General features: G+C 49.3%; 1 protein-coding gene across 1 annotated transcript; it reads left to right on the top strand.

Moving 5' to 3' along the window:
• The first annotated feature begins 10,167 nt into the window (after positions 1-10,167).
• On the top strand, positions 10,168-16,045 carry Bod1 (biorientation of chromosomes in cell division 1). Its single transcript, XM_075941387.1, has 4 exons — positions 10,168-10,605; positions 12,169-12,293; positions 14,327-14,523; positions 15,334-16,045. Exons 1-3 carry the CDS (start codon positions 10,207-10,209, stop codon positions 14,520-14,522), a joined length of 720 nt encoding a protein of 239 aa, XP_075797502.1. The 5' UTR covers positions 10,168-10,206; the 3' UTR covers position 14,523; positions 15,334-16,045.
• The last annotated feature ends 865 nt before the right edge of the window (positions 16,046-16,910 follow it).

The following is a 16,910-nucleotide window of genomic DNA, read 5'->3' as shown; positions in this document are numbered from 1 at the left end:
TCGTGGCTTGATCAACCTGCTTTCTTACAACATCCAGGACCACCATCCCATTGGTGGCACCACCCACAATGAGCTGGATCCTCGCACGTCAGTCATCAAAGAAGAAAATGTACCACAGGCTTGCCCACAAGCCGATTGGGTGGGGACATTTTCTCAAATGAAATTTCTCAGTTTTCTTCTGAAACAGCTCCAGCTTGGGTCAAGCTGACTTGAAACTAGCCAGCCTCTCGCTCACCTATACTTCCTGTATAGTCCAGGTGGATCTGCCAAGAGGTGTCACCCTCCACAGTGGGCTGGGTCCTCCTACATCAGCTAGCAATCAAGAAAATGTCATATAGGCACACCTACAGGACCATCTGAGTCCGACAATTCCTCAGTTGAGAGTCCCTCTTCCCAAGTATGTCTGGATTTGTATAAAGTTGATAGCTGAAGCTATCAGTCACAGAGGCCTTTAGAAGGTGACCAAGTTGTAAGGGTGGGTCCCCCAGCATAGAAGGTACTGTGGCTGCTTCCCTTGGGACCCTTCCCTCGTGGTGGAGTGTGTGACCAGCATCTTGTTATTTAGGTCCCAGCTCCACTGCCGCCTCTCAGGAGACACCCACAATGCCATGTGCCCCATTGTTAGAAGTAAGTTCAGAGTCACAAAGAAAAAGACCACCTTGTCCAGACAAAATAAACTTATTTTTTAAAATTACTTTTGTTTTTCAAGACAGGATCTGCATAGCCTTGGCTGTCCTGGAACTCACTATGTACATACACCAGGACGGCCTCAAACTCACAGAGGTCAACCTGACTCTGTCTCCCAAGTGCTCGAACTAAAGGTGTGGGACACTAGACTAGGCTGGTGTAAACTGTACTCTTGATCAAGAGGGTGTATGTGTGTGTGTGTATGTGTGTGTGTGTATGCTGGTGTAAACTTTACTCTTGATCAAGAGGGTGTGCTAGCGTGTGTGTGTGTGTGTGTGTGTGTGTGTGTGTGTGTGTGTAAGAGAGGGAGGGGGAGAAGGGAGGGATTGTGAGGTCTGACCTCACAGTATTATTCTATTGGCTAATCTATCAAGAAGTGGCAACCAATACCTGGAGGAGGAAGGGGAAAGGGGTCACTGCTCCAGGCCATCAGATTCCTGGAATAGAGCCTTGGCCTTGTGTAAACAAAGGTTTTCCTGGGTGGGGAGAATTCAAACACTTGCAAGTCCTACAAGGTGGTGGAGACAAAGAGATCTTAATTCCTTGTCCTAAACTCAAATTCATAGTATCTGATAGAACAGATCATATTTGATATATTTCTTACACCCCAACTTTTCCCCAGGTAGTTTCTTAAGGTTTATTAAAATTCTTCAGTTTAGAGATTTCTTTAAGTTGCTGGGCGACTGATGTGCCGGTGGGATTAATTCTGGTGTATGCGTCTGGGGGAGACAGAAGACAGACGGTGGGGTACCTCCTAGGGTCTGCCCCATTTGGAGCCACTTCCTCTCCCCAGTTCCAACTCTCCAGCCCTGCAGGCCAGTGCACCAGACCCAGCTGGGGGCCCAGAGCCTGCTGTGGGGTCATGTGTCCATTCAGGATTTTGATGCCAAGCTTGGAGGACACTGGAAGTTTTCAATCCTAAGTCCAGAGCCCACTCTCTTTCTCCTTCCTTCCTGACAGGAGCATTCTCTCCTCTCCTCACTGAGGATCCCGTTGTCATGCCAGTGGTATTCCAGCCCTCAAGAAGCAACCCCCTCTTGCAGATTTCTCTGTCACAAGATTCAGTAAGTAGTTTTTTAATTTCATTGCCAAGGGTTGTCAGGACAGTACAGAAAAAATTGCCAACGATTCTGAAAACAGCCCATGAATCTAGGGCAGAGCAGACGAGAACAAGGGAGCGCCTTAACCGGGGGCGGGGCATTGGCAGCCACTGTGAGGCGAGAGTTCTGGGCTTCCAAATTTCTTTGGTTGGGATCCGTGTTAATTTAAAAGATCAATTCAGCATTTTCCCCTGTTCCTCAGGCTGAGAAAGCAAAGGAGAAAGGAGACTTGGGGCGTGGGATGGGTGTCTTTCTTCAGGAGGGAATGAGGATCATTGTGGAGTGTGTGTGTGTGTGTGTATTGGGGGTGGTGTCATTGTCTAGGGGAGTTGTCCTATCTTCAGTTCAGTTTTGCAAACTTGGATTGGATCACAGCTCTGCCACCAGGGTGTTGTCGCCTGACTGCAGCAGGAAGTCCCAGACTCCTGTATGCCTGCAGGTGAGCAGCCTCCCTCTGCACACTTGGAGATTTAGGGTTTCGGAGCCAAATGAAAACAGACTCTTTCACCTTCTCAGCTTCTCTCTGGCTCCTCCAAACCTCTCAGCTTCTCCTTTGCTTCTCCGAGTCTTCCTGACTCTATATGGGACATCTGGTCTTGAATCTGAACTGTGAGGACTTCTCTGTGGCCCTCAGGAGGTAAAGGACAGGAAAAGACAGGGTTTTGTTCAGCATGGGCTTCTCATGCCCGCCATGATTTTTCCAGTTGGCTGTACCCCTACAAGTTAACACTTACACCCCACTCTGCCTCTACACAGAAGCGTAGTGGAGAGCAATCAGTTACAGTCCCAAGAAGTTAAATACAAAATTGCAGAAATAAATGACCCATGCTCTGAGCAGTGTGATGAAGGCCTGCCACGGCTCTTCTATCTCAACTGGATAGATCTTCTCTCAGTCCAACGCGGCCACGAAGTATGCACTACCTAATCACGTAGCAGCTACCTTGGTTATCAGATCCACTGTCAATTCAGTGTCTGCATCCGGGGACCTTCACCTAACCAAGGCTTAAGGGTAAGGGTCTGGCCACTCAGATGTGCCAGGGAGAAGTTGTAAAATGCTTAAGAATGAAAGAAACTGCCTTGTAAGGATGCCGAGATCTCTAAGAAGGAAACAGCACAGGCATATGTAGGGCTCAGGACTAGCCGTGATTTCGGGTGTTCTCTAGGGGTCTTGGATAATGGGGTCGGGGTATTAATAACATGTTAGATTTGTGATGTGGCTTTGTTTTGTGGTTCCTATTATTTGGCAATTTTACCTATAAAAAAAGTGAAGTCCCCAGGTAAAGGTCCTGCTTCTGGAGGAGAGTCCCTGAGGGCACTGTGTCATCACAGACCCGTAGTCACTCCACCCCGGCTTCCTTGCAGCCTCTTGTCAGCCTCCAGTTAAACGCAGCTAAGGTTCTTGGCCACATCAATGTAAATGAACTCCAGGTGAGTCCAGGGGAAAGGGAATGTATGGAAGTCACACAGAGGCTCTCAGAACCGATGGAAGGAAGGGCTAACTAGGAAGGGCGGTGAACCAGAACCACAGCAGGAGCGCTCCACAGACCCACACCAGCAATGCCCTCACGGCGCTGGCCCCTGCCACGTGCCAGCAGTGCAAAGGAGGTTGGGAAAGTGGGTATTTGGCATTTCCGCCCTCTATAGGAAGGCTCTGCCTCTCTCCAAGAGTGGAGAGCATTGAAAGACCAGGAACTAAGTTGACAACAAATGACAATCAGGCTGGGTCAGGTCATGCAGCTGTGACAAACCAACCAACCGGATAACAGACTAACAGATGCTCAGTGACTTACGAACACCCTGAAGTTCCACCTTGTTCCAGCAGCCATCAGGAACAGCTGAGGGCTCCTTTCAAGGTCGCCCTAATGAAAAGACTCGGGCTGATTAACCACTGTACACCTTTGCTCCTGACTAAGAGCTCTGCATAGACACGCCAATTAGAAGTTGCTGTGAGCTTGCAGGGAGGTAGGAGGGGAAGGAAGAACTGCCAATCTGCGCAGAATCTGGCCAGCAATCAAAGGTTCTTGCCTAGAAATAACACACATCGCTGGGCCAGAAGGAGCTGTGCAGGCCTGCCTTGGGGTGAGCGAGTGCACGCTGCTTTAGGTCTACCAGCAAGATGGGACTAGCCAATAGGGATGGCAATGGACCACGCGGAACCTGCTGGCTAAGGCCGCCTGGCGAGGGTGGCTATCAGGAAAACAATGGGATGGAGATAAGAGCTGGGTTTTACTCCTGCTGAGGCACTGGGACCTATTCATTCCTCACTCGCATCAAGACAGACCCGAACTCAGACTCCATGGGGCAGAAATGGCTGTCCAGTGGAGGTCCCGGCAAGAACTTCTCATTGTGCCAGGAGCAACCCACGGTGGAACTGAACCCAGCCTCCAGAGCCCTCGCGGGCAACCTTGCTCTTACCATAGGCGCCCCCATCACACACGCTCGCCTATAGAAACAGACATTTTACTCAGGGACCCTAGGTTCCCTCTGTACTAAGGAGGAGCTGCCTAAGGAGCAGAGGAGTCTAGGGTGTGGAGACTCTGTAGGCCTTTGAGGCGGAGCTAAGTCACACTCTGTAACTTAGTTGGTGTCAGGTACTTGGTTATAGTGACAGATAACAGGACACAAGGGACAATGAAGGGCGCCAGCGGGGTGGGGGTGGGTAGATAAGGCACTCTGAGTACGGATCTGTTGGCCCTTTGAGGAGCCTCCCACCCACGGGGCCCTCTTGGGCCCACATCTTTCCCTCAGATTTTTTTTTTTTTTTGGTTTTTCGAGACAGGGTTTCTCTATAGCTTTGGTGCCTGTCCTGGAACTAGCTCTTGTAGACCAGGCTGGCCTCGAACTCCCAGAGATCCGCCTGCCTCTGCCTCCCGAGTGCTGGGATTAAAGGCGTGCGCCACCACCACCCGGCTCCCTCAGATTTTAATGTTGAAACATTTTAAATGACCAAAGGACTAAACACCCAAGTTTCCACCCATGCTCAATCCGGAAAGGTTCCTTGTAACCTTGGAGATAAATGAAGCCCACAGGAGAGGCCTCTCGTTTCCTTCCACTGTGCACTTGCTACTTTGTCCTAAATAATATGAATCCAACTTTTCACAGGCTTCTAGATCAAAAAGTTTAAAACTACTTTTCCCAGCCTGCTTAGTGGAATTTGAGGCTAGCGGGGAAGGTGGAGGTCAATCAAAGAGTTGCCCTAACCCAAGTCCTAGCCCAAGTCCACGACAAGAGCGTGTTATTAGACATTTACTGAGGATCCAGAAGATTGCTACCAGGAATCGCCAGCACTGCTAAGGCTCTCGACTATCGTGGGGAATCGGCCCTGCTGCTTTCCCAAAGACCCGTCACCCACAAGAAGATATAAGCCGCCAATCCAGTGTCCTCTGATGTGAAAAGCCTGTGGGTTCTCCACTCTGTCACACGATCCTGGGACAAACCACTCATTTCCAGTTTCTATGCGGTCTAGACTTCGGCTCGTGAGCGTTCCCCCTCACCACAGGCTTCGATGTAAATATCCTAATATCTAAGAGGTGTGAATTCGCTGAGTTTGGGGCAACTTCTCACAGAAAAGGCTTTTTGTTTGTTTCAGTGTCTGAGATGGAGCCCAAATGGAACCCGGATCTTGCACGTGATGGGCCGGCATTGTATCTAAGCCACATCCCTAGTCCTGAAAAACTTTAATACTGAGACTTGACAGCAGTGATCTAAAGGGCGCCAGAAAACTAGATTGCTATCTTGAGACCAAGTCCAAACAGTATTACGCTGGTTCAACCACTCTGCCCTATAAATACAGCAATGGCGCCCCCTGATGATCATTATTGTGTATTACATGTCTTGTGGTGGCAGAGGAGTGAATTTTTGAATTCCCTTTAGCAAGGCTTGGATTAGGAATAGACCTCCCATAATCTTGATCATCTTTATCCTTAGTCTCAACCCTCAACACATACAGTTACAGCAGTTACAAAGGCAAGTGTTCAGGGAGAACATCAGGAGTAGCACTTCTTCATAGTCCGGAGTCCCAGCAGCCACACTCAGGGCCCAGTGGCGGTGAGCATCACTTTCCGATTAGGTCACAGCAAATGGTCCCGGTGATTCCTGCTATACTAGGACACCCTGAAATGGTGAGTAAAACATGTCCCTACCCACATCTGACCGAGCCAGACCCTGGCAACCCTATCGGGCCAGGGTCACCCATCCACCCATCTGCAGAAGGCTAACCAATGAGACATGTTGGAAAACAGAGAAAGTAGATTTAACTAACATGATCATGTTGGAAAGAGGCCTAATGGCTGTACCAAACCAAGGCTATCTTCCCGAGTCCTCACCGGAGGTATAGGTTTAAATGGAGACCAAGAGGCATGCTTGCTGGTCAAGCCCATGGAATCTCTGCAGCAAGGTGATCTTAAAGGTTGTCAGAATGTTGCTAGCACTCTTCCTAGGTGGCAAGCTTTGTGAGGGCTAATGTTATGTTTTAAGTTTAAATGACTCTGCTTAAGGGATCTATAAAACAAAGATGCCTCTCATCTGTAAAGCCCCACTTGCCCAACGACAGATAAGTTCCTGGAATGTTGGGGGCTGCTGTTCGTGTAAGGTAACAAGCCACGTGTTTTCACTTCTGTGAACAAGGTTGGTTGTCCCACCTGCATAGGATGTGCTCGATCACTTGTGGGCAGGAGGTACCCAGGCAGGTGAACGGAAAAAGAAAACGGACACAATTGTGGTGGCGGAAGCCGAGGCCGAGGCCAAGGTGATAAAAGGGAGAACATAGCCAGAGACAGGGACATCTAGGAGAGGCCAGAGTGGACATGACCCTTAGACGCGTGAGGAAAGGAGGGAAGGGAGCTGCCAGCTAAGAGGGGCAGCCTGAGCCAAGAGACTGACCAAGTGGAAAGATGAAAAGATGAGGTAACCAAAATGGCTGGATTATACAGGGAAGGTGTGGTGGTTTGAAAGAAAATGTCCCCTATAAACTCAGAGGGTGTGGCACTAGTAGGAGGCGTGGCCTTATTGGAGCAAGTGTGTCACTTCCCGCTGGCTGCTTGCTGATCCAGACTGGAATTCTCAGCTACCTCCCCAGTTCATGTCTGCTTGCATGCTATCATGTTTCCTGCCATGACAATAATGGACGCAACCTCTGAAATTGTAAGCCAGCCTCAGTTAAAGATTTTCCTTTATAATAGTTGCTGTGGTCATGGTGTTTCTTCACAGCAATAAGACCCTAAGACAGAAGGGCAGCCCAGCCCCTGGGCTGGAGAAGTTTAGGATAGGGGGCAGGATATGCCAGCCAGGAGGGTCCTGTAACAGGTAAGGACTGAGGGGTGCAGGGAGAATGGGGGTGGCCTGCATCCGCTTTGATGTGTTAAATAATCTCTTCAGCCAGTCTTCCAAGGTTTGAGACTTAACAGTAGGAAGTACATCAGGAAGTCCGCTTGTCCCCCAGTTTGATGAAGGCAGAGTAAGCAGCCTTGTGGGTTTTGTCTTTATAACTACCTGACCGATGTCATTCACAGCCATACTCTGGGAACCCCAGGTATGGACCTGGCCAGTGTCCATCGTCCTGACCTGCATTTAATAAAGCTTGCTTCAAATTTGACTCAAAAATTGTGGTAGTGGTCTTATTCTTGCCCAGTGGCATCAACAGCTTTCCCTCTGGCTGGCACCAGACTTAAATCTATTTCCTTGTCGGGCTGAGGTCTTTCAGGGAGAGCCTACTGGCTTTATTGCAGACCACTGGTTCAATATTCTGATAGGGCGGGGCACACGCTCTTAAAATCCTCAATCCTGCCAGGATGGTTGCGCTATTTGGCAACTCAGAAACAGGGACTTTTAACCAAGTGTTGTGCTGAGCACCAAAGACAAAATAAACAATCGTGGTTTCTACTGAAGCTTATACTCTGGGTAGGGCTGGGAGGTAGAGGGTGCAGATGGCCAATGAACCTATAAATTATTCACTTTCAATTACAGCAATGGCTTTAAGAATCTGACTCAACCATAGAGCACATCAGGCCTGGGGCCAGAAAAGTTTTTATGGAGAAAGAGAATAAGATGTGGTGTGACTAAATTGAGACTAGGCAGGCTAAAAGAAGAGCGACTTGCGCCCCTGCCCGCCCCCCTCAGAGAGGGTGGGGTTGAGCGATCCTTATTAGGACTCCCTTAGATTTCAAATATGAGAGATTAGCATGGATCATTGGTAGAAACAGACTTGAGATATCCCACAGGGTCGTAACCTATAATGAGAGAACGTGATTAGTTTAACCTCTGGGACCCGCTGGGCTGATGGTAAAGGCATATGAACTAGAAGTGGCTACTTGTCTTCAGCGCTTGTGGGTGGTAAATGTTGGGTGAGAGCCTCTTGGATCCCTGCCTAGTCCGCATCTTCCCCTCACGTCTTTTCCAGTGCTCATGTGGCATGAGTAGCTGCAGGAGATGTAATTCTAAGAGTTGGGGGATGTTGGGTCAATGATCAGCCAAGGAATAAAAGGTAAGGAGGTGGTGACATACACCTTTAATCCCAGTGCTGGGGCAGGGGGAGCAGAGTCAGGCAGATCTTTGTGAGTTCAAGACCAGCCTGGTCTACAAAGCTAGTTCCAGGACAGTCAGGACTATTACACAGAGAAAACTTGTCTTAAAAAACAAAAAATATCAAATATGATCTTTCCTATAAAATATATAAAACTTGAGCCAGACGTGGTGGCACACACCTTTAATCCCAGCACTCGGGAGGCAGGGCAGGTGGATCAGAGTTTGACACAAGCCTGGTCTACATAGTGAGTTTCAGGACAACCAGGGCTACACAGGAGAAACCCTGCCTGCAAAAATCAAATACATATATAGAACAAGGAATTAAGATTCTCTCTCCTCCCCTACCTGGTAAGGCTTGCAAATATTTGAATCTTCCCCACCCAAGAAAAGCTTTATTTACACAAAGGCCCCCTGCTCTCTTCCAGGTGACTGGGAGTGACCCTTTTCTCTTTGGAACAGAGACTCTCCCCCACCCCCTTCCTTCTCTATTTCCTTACGTAAATTCTTTACAGACTAGCCAGCTGAACAAGATGGTGAGCCTGGAGCCTAGCAAAAGGGGAAAAGACACAGCCACCACTTTCCTTAGAATAAAACCCAAATGCACTTCCTGTCTAGGTGTGTCGGCTCCCCTGCCTGTTCCCGCCCCAGGACACCCTCTAGATCAAGAGTAAAGGATTCCTTGCACAGACATTTCAGCTGGAGCTACGGTCTCCCTTTGCAATCCCACACTTATTCTAACAGTGGCAACAGTGGGAATTCAGTACAGACTTGTGGTTGTGAAAGCTGGGGTATTTTACTTGTAAAATGACAGCTAGTTCTCAGGTCTGTGGATATCTTAGGAACCGGAACACAGGAAGCCTGAGTTATAATCCTCCTCTGCTTCTCGGTATATGATCAGCGTAATTCGTCCTGTTCATCTGCAGAAAGAAATAGCAGTGCTGGCTTTCAGGTAGCTGTGGAAGTGATTAAAGAGGGCAGCGGCATTACTTCTAGCACATTCTACTTACTGGCTCTACTATTAATACTGATAATATTTAATATTGAAGAGAAAATCCATACATGCAAGAAAGACTTAATAGCGGGTTTTTTTATTTTTCTTCTTTAATTATTTTATGATTTTGTAAAATGAATCTGTGTTGCTATTAAAAATCAAACAGACAGGTACAAACTTTGGAAAAGATGTATTTCTTGTAGGCCTGCTAGATAGCTCAGTGGGCAAAGGCATTTACCATCAATCTTGAGGATGTGAGTTCGACTCCAGGACCTACATCATAGGAGGGACCAATGCCTTTGTCCTCTGATCGCCACACAAAATAAATGAAAAGTTAATTTTATTAAAAAAAGAGCCGGGCGGTGGTGGCGCACACCTTTAATCCCAGCACTCGGGAGGCAGAGGCAGGCGGATCTCTGGGAGTTCGAGACCAGTCTGGTCTACAGAGCTAGTTCCAGGACAGGCTCCAAACCACAGAGAAACCCTGTCTCGAAAAACCAAAAAAAAAAAAAAAACCAAAAAAAAAAAAGAAAAGAAATATGATTAACCCATTGTTAACCAAATTTTCCAAATCATATTGTTGAAGGAGGTTATGGGCGTTGAGAGCATGTCAAAAGCAGAGGCAGCCAGACTTGGAAAGAGAGTTACTGATTCAGTTTTTAAAGTGTAAATCTTCCAATCAGCTCTACAAGTCATCGCTCACTGCTCTGTGGGGCGATCTGATTTGGGAAGGCTGCAGTGACTGAACAATTTCAAGCCCTTGCTAAGGCTTGAGCCTACAATTCCCATGTTGTCCCGCGAACTAGCGCGAGCGAGCCAATTGCCTGCCGGGAGTTGTAGTTTTCTACGGCCAGACCCAGTCTATAAGAACTTGAGCGATGGCTCCAGGAAACCAACCGTCCCACAATGCAAAGGCCACCGGTGACGCCATTAGACGAGCGCCTGCAGCGCTGCGAGCGGGGAGCGCCGTGGACCCCGCCGCCTCCCACCCTGCCGCCTCCGTCGCCGCCGCCTCCGTGGGGCCCTCCGTGTCTGCGCAGCGCGGCCCGCGGCTCCCGGAGGAGCATCCGAGCGCGGGGCTCGGCGCGGGCGCGGGGTGCGGCCATGGCGGACGGTGCGGGAGCGGGCGCGGCGGGCCAGGCCTCGGGATCGGCGGCGGGCTCGAGTGGGGCAGGGGGCCCGGTCAACCCTGCTTCGCTACCTCCGGGAGACCCGCAGCTCATTGCTCTCATAGTGGAGCAGCTCAAGAGCCGCGGCCTGTTCGACAGCTTCCGCCGGGACTGCCTGGCTGACGTGGACACCAAGGTACCGGGGCCGTTGGGGGGGGGGGGGCGGTGCACCCGGCTGTTTTGACGTGCTAGTCGATGAGGGGCGGTTGTAAAACAAAAGGCAGCTCGTGCGCCTCGGGGACGCGCGGCGGGGAGCAGTACCGGCTTCCGAATGGTGCACACCTGAGCTCTGCTCTCGCCCATCACTTACCAGCTGTGATTTTTAGTCCAAGTCGCCTTTGGAGATTACAGCTGCACACATACAGCTTCCTCCATCCGAAAGAAACCCATGTTTTTAGAATAGTCGGGAAAGGCAGAGTGCTTTAGGAGCGCAATCCATTTTCTGTTCACCACCAGGGTGGTGATTTTAAGCACGGGTGGATTGGACCACACGGTAATAGTTATTCCCTTTCCCCAGAGGAATGATTTGCGGGCTTTTATTTGGTCAAATTGGGATAAGCGTAAAGTCAGCATCCTTATTTTGTATCCTTTAACTAATTTAAAGGGAGTTGATGCCTATGTTAGATTCAGTGCGGATTAAGGTAGTAGAGTTGGGGGCTCTTTACTAACCGAGAGGGCTCTAGGGGTTGTTCCACATGCTCTTAGGGTGGCATGTCCCCTCAAGCCAGCTGGTCTAGATAGGCCTCAGCTGGTGGCTTGGCTGTCATCTGCAGGCTGCCTGGGCCTGCGTTATGGGTTTGATGTGGGATTAGGTCTGCCCTGCCTATACACATCTCAGTCCATGAGCCTCACAGATAGGCCATCCTTCCCTTTTACAAATTCTCATAACGGGCCCAGAGCCATGCCTGAAGGCAAAGTCTCAGTTCAGTCCTGGAGACACTGACAGACCACTCAGCATGGATGGGGTGAAGAGGTGTTATCTGTCTTCCCTAGGAGAGAGGGAGGAGGCTGGGGTCTCAGGACATCCATTCCCTGTACTCACAGGGAATTTCCTAGTCTTGTTCTCCAGCTCTTAGGACCACTTAGAGTAAGTGCCTCCGGCTCCTGTAAGGGTCACACCTCTGCCTGGCAACATGCAGAGGTCCCTTGGCATTAGCTGTAGTGACTCTTGCTGAGGCCTGGGTGGCCCTTTCATTTGGAGGGCCCTCTCCAGGGTGTACCCCTGCAGACACCCACTGTGAGGGGAGCGGGCGCAATGTTTGCATTTTCTGGACACAAATTACCGGAACTCAGGAGTCTGGCGCCTCATGGAAGGTCACCTTGACCTAGAAACAGTTCTTTGCAGAAGCCACCTGCAACTGTCCTTGGCCACGCGGCAGCTGGAGGGCACCTTTGTTTACTTTTCAGGTTCTGAAAACTACTGTATAAATGCAGGCAGAACAATACTAATGGGCCCTCCCTCGAGGAGGTAGGTAGATTTACATAGGTGCCGCCCTGCACTGTTCCTAGCCACTGCTAAACAAATACCCTCTGGGCTGTTGATTCATAGCTCCATACTGCTGGGTGAGTTCTGAGGTCAGGTGGAAGTCTGCTTAAATGAGAAAAATGTGTTTCTTCTCTGAAAAGCAGTTTTCTGAATGGCTCGTTTCCACAACTTTGGCACATGCACTGACTTGGTCTCTTTTTCTGAATGTCTCAGCCAGCTTACCAGAACCTGAGGCAGAAAGTGGATAATTTTGTGTCAACACACCTGGACAAACAGGAATGGAATCCTGCAATGAACAAGAACCAGTTGCGAAATGGGCTGAGGCAGAGCGTGGTTCAGTAAGTAAAGCAGTGGGAACAGTGGGTGTTCCAGCATGCTGCTGCAGACTGCCCTCGGTTCATGGCCTCCTGGTGGATGGTGCTTTGTAGCCGGGTGAGCAGAGCCTAGAGTACCCACTGCTCGCTCTGGGTGCCTCCTGGGTGTGACCATTCGGTGGTAACTCTGGCAGGGCTTCCGGATTGTGTTCTTTAAAGCCTTCAGTGTGATCTGAACATGAGAGTGAGTCCAGGATGCCAGTGTTAGGGGGCAGGCTAGCCGGGCTTCACCTGCCAGTGTGTGGTGACAGTTTGCAGGAAGATGTCCTGGAAGATGTTGTCATTCACAGAATAGAGACGGCATTATAGAGGACTCACACGAGTGGCCTTATTGTCACTGGCACACTGGGGATGGGTCATAGATTCCAGATTTTCCATGATTTTTGGTCTGTCCAGAATCCATCTTGGCTTTTAACACCGGGGCTTGTATTCAGCACTTCTTACCACACTAAATTTGTTCAATAAAAGCTTATGGAGCAGGACTGTGAAAATAGAAACATCGGAATTGTGGTGAGAAAAGCAAGTCTGGGAAGACTGGGGAATGACTGCATTTGCCACCAGTGCAGAGATGGTGGCCAGTGGTGGCTGCCAAGGGCATGAAGGGAGCTGGGCTGAGATAACTGGAACCAGGGGCTCTCATGATGCTGCTGGATGTCTTAGTGGTGCTGATGTACACCCTAAGCCACTCACGTAAAGTTGTGCTGTACCCCCCAGAGGCTCATACAATAGGAGCTGATCCTCAGGGAGTTGAGGATGATGTGGCAGGAGCTGGTAGGAGTTGAGGTCATGGGACCTTCATCTTTGTGGCACTGAGTAAGAATCAGTTGTTTAGTTGTGACAGATGTGGTGTCTGTCACACTCCTGTTACCCCAGCACTGAGGTGGGAAGATTAGTAGGAGAATCAGATGGTCTTGGTTCACCTACCCAGTGAGACCTCTCAGAAAAAGGGTGGGAAGGAGGTGAAGAGGTGAGTTCAGCTGCTTTTCTCATCAGGCTGCCTAGTCTGTCTTGGCATCTGCATGCTCATCGCGTTGCAATACCAATAGGGACCTTAGACTGCTGGCACTGTGCTGTTTGGACTTTGAGTCACTAGATGATGAGCCAAGTATACCTCTTTATACATTTATTTCCAGCCTCAGGTATTTGTTACAGCAACACAAGGCAGGCCGGGTAAAAATACATACACATTTGAGTGTGGGTCATCTGATCCAGTCTGGATTGTACCGGCGCCAGATTCCTAGCTTGGTCCCTATGTAGTGTGTTAGACAAGGTGCTAACACTAGAGGTGTCTGGCTAAGGATGCATGAGCCTCCTCGTATATTTCCTTGCAACTTCTTGGGACTATACAGTGATTTTGAAATTTAAAAGGTTTTAAAAATAGAAAAGGATTTTGCTAACAAGCGCTATAGTACTCATTGTGTGGCTTATGACCACTGAAACCAGAATCTTATCAGTGAAGAAAATTAACACCCACGTAAGGCTGGCTCTCTGTGCACTAGGGGAGTGTGGCCTCTACAGCTGCCTGTGCTGTCTCTTAGTCTGCACAGTGCTGCTCCCTTTCTCAAGGTGAGTTCGGTTCTGCACATTGCACGCCCGGTCTTTGTGTCTCACCAGTCATCACAGACACCTCACCTGCTTTGTGTTGCTGGAAGCCACTTCTGTTCTCGCTGCTAAGAATAAATGCTGAGGAAAGCTGAGGCACAAGGCTTGCTGCCTTTGACACTATGAATGCAATTTCATCCTACACCTGTGACCAGACTCGTGCGGTTAGTCACATGTGTGTTGGCCTTTGGAGCAGTCTGTTGAGTGTTGTCTGGTTCCTCTGTACAAAGTTGAGACTGCATTAGGAATGGTGGTTGGCCGGCAGCTGTGAACCCCCTCAAATGAAAGGCCAGTGGTCTAGACCGGAAATGTATGTTTGCTGGGCTCTTGAATGGGACTTGGTGCAGAGGAGAACTCTTGAGAACCAAATAGCAGTAGTTTGTTTGTTTCCACAGGTCAGGCATGTTGGAAGCAGGAGTGGACAGGATCATTTCTCAGGTGGTGGACCCCAAACTAAATCACATCTTCAGGCCACAGATAGAGCGAGCAATCCATGAGTTCCTGGCAGCCCAGAAAAAAGAAGCTGTGCCAGCTCCTCCTCCAGAACCTGAAAGCCAGGATCCTCCAGCGCCATCCCAAGATACCTCCTAAGGTTTAGTAACCTATCTCTCTTTTCTTGCTGGTCAGTGTGTGAGATGGTTAGAAGCAAGGTAAGCTGTACTTAGACGTGTTTCACCTGTTCAGAAGAGGGTGCTGGAAGTAGAGCTCACCCCGTGAGCCATCTCAGTGAACTCAGCACCAGCACGCTCCCATTGGCGGGTGTGGTCTGTGCCGCTAGAGCCGAGCATCCAGGTCACCAAGGAAACCTCATCAGAAACCTTTGTGGCAACTGGTTTGCACAGGGGACTTATGTAGAGGTCATCTTCTCTGAGATTGCTTACATGTGGCTCTCCCCGGCTGATAGTGTGATTTTCATAAAATCAAGCACCATCCCCAAGTGCTGTCTCAAGTGAGACACTCGCCGTGAGCTCCATGTTCCCGTGTAGCCGCTATGATTGCCGTGCAGATCTGTTCTCTTTGTCTCAGGTTTAGGATCTAATCTAAACATTAAAAATAGCTGGAGACACAGGTGAATGCTGTGCCTGGTTTGGGGAGCCACTGGATGAGCAGTAGACGTTGCCTGTCTTGGTCACACCCTGGGGGGTTCTGGTCCCTTGTTCTGCTGCTAGTGAGTCAGTTAAGATACTGGTGCTAACAAACTGTGTAGGGAGGCGTTGACCTAGGCCTTTGACCATGGGCAGTTGAAGGACTGTCTTCTTGTGCTTCTTGGGAGAGATCCTTAATTCGTCCTGGAGAGTAAAACATTTATTTTAAATTGTTTCATTGTAAATTCTTTTAGGAAAATATGGAGCCTTATCAAAGTAGCATTTTGACATGATTATCTCTCTGTCTTTTTTTAAAGGATATACCTGATACCTTTGGAAGACTCCATTTAATGAAGAAATGAAACAGCTTCCAGTTTCATACGGATATAACTTTAGTCGCCGATGTCACTACTGATGTCAAGATTTTGACCTTGACTCGGGTGGTGTCCATATTGGATGGACAGCAAGTTTGGTGGTGGGACGTTATTCATACTTCCTCATGAATTGTGCCACCTTTGGCCAGCCTGTCCAGGGGTCTGACCCCAGTATAGACACTACAGAGGTTTAAGCACTACGTGACTCGGGCTGTCCTGATCAGACCTTTATACTTGAACCTGGACACTGCATGTGGATGTTAACGCTTGTGCTCTGCAGTATGCAGAAGCCAGGCTGGGGCTAGCCGGTCAGGACAGCAAAGGGCCATGGGAGCAGCTCTTTGACGGTGGGTTTTGATAGCCTTGCTAGAGTTATAGGCTGGGATGTGCAGCAGTTAGCGTCAGTAGCCCTAAGGTTATTGTGGCCTTCCTGTACTTCCTGTACTTGGGGATTTTAGTGGTTTCCTTTCTCTTATCAGAGGTAACTTGGAGCCCTGGAGTGAGTGAGGAAAGCCCCACAGCCTCAGTCCTGGCCTCTCCCTAGCCACAGGGCGAGTCACTCTGGATGTGGTGCTCAGTTCTTGTGTTTGTGTTTGCAGAAGAAGTAATAAATAGCAGACGTTTTTGCAATAAAGTCATTTGATCTTTCCCTAAAGCCTCAACAGAATCTTAGTGCCTCTGTCTGTGGAGGTGACTCCCCTTTGCCTGCCTGCCTGCCTGCCTTCTCTGTACAACACGTGACTTGATGGGAATGAAGGGTTGCTGGCTGGAACTTAAAAAGCATCCTGACTCGGGCTGGGTGTTGCAGCTGGTCAGGGACAGACAATGTCTGGTTGAGTGTTCCAGCTCATCCCAAGCTTGGATGAGTACCAGTGCCCCTGAGTATCTCAGGGTGGGCCATGGGATCTGGGGGTGTTATTGGCCTGGCCTGGGGTGGGATGAGAAGGGGACAGGTTGCATGTGTGAAGGTCAGAGGTCAGCTTGTGGATATTGGTTCTCTCCTACCCCGTGGATCCCAGTGATTGAATTCAGGTCACCAGGCTTGGTAAACAGCTTTATTTACTGCCCTAGAAGTTTGTATCTCACAAGCTCCCAGGTGATGCTGGGCCTTGGATGTAGCAAAGATTGCTTCAAACTAAGAGTCCTTGTTCTTAGTTGAGTACACTGTTGATACTGTTGATCTAACCTGTTGGGTTTGGAGGTTTTGTGGTGCTGGGGGTAGATGAACCCGGTGTCTATGCACCTGCTTAAGCACATGTTCTACATCTGAGCAACGTGCCCAGCTCAGATCTAACAAAATTCAACACAGCTGATTGTTTCTTCCTTAGAAGAAATGTTTCCCTTCCACCTTTCCACAAATCCCTCAGGGAGGACTTTGTTTCCTGTCAAGAGCTCAGCAAGATTTTTGCAGCACCTGCGCTTGTGTTAAAAACAAACTGGCTGGGGCTGGAGAGATGGCTCAGAGATTAAAAGCACTGGCTGCTCTTCCAGAGGTCCCGAGTTCAATTCCCAGCAATCAC

Source organism: Microtus pennsylvanicus, chromosome 11, assembly GCF_037038515.1.
Source record: "Microtus pennsylvanicus isolate mMicPen1 chromosome 11, mMicPen1.hap1, whole genome shotgun sequence".
In the NCBI taxonomy this organism is placed as follows: domain Eukaryota; kingdom Metazoa; phylum Chordata; class Mammalia; order Rodentia; family Cricetidae; genus Microtus; species Microtus pennsylvanicus.
The sequence above is the reverse complement of the archived record's forward strand: the minus strand, read 5'-3'. Positions and strand labels throughout refer to the sequence as shown.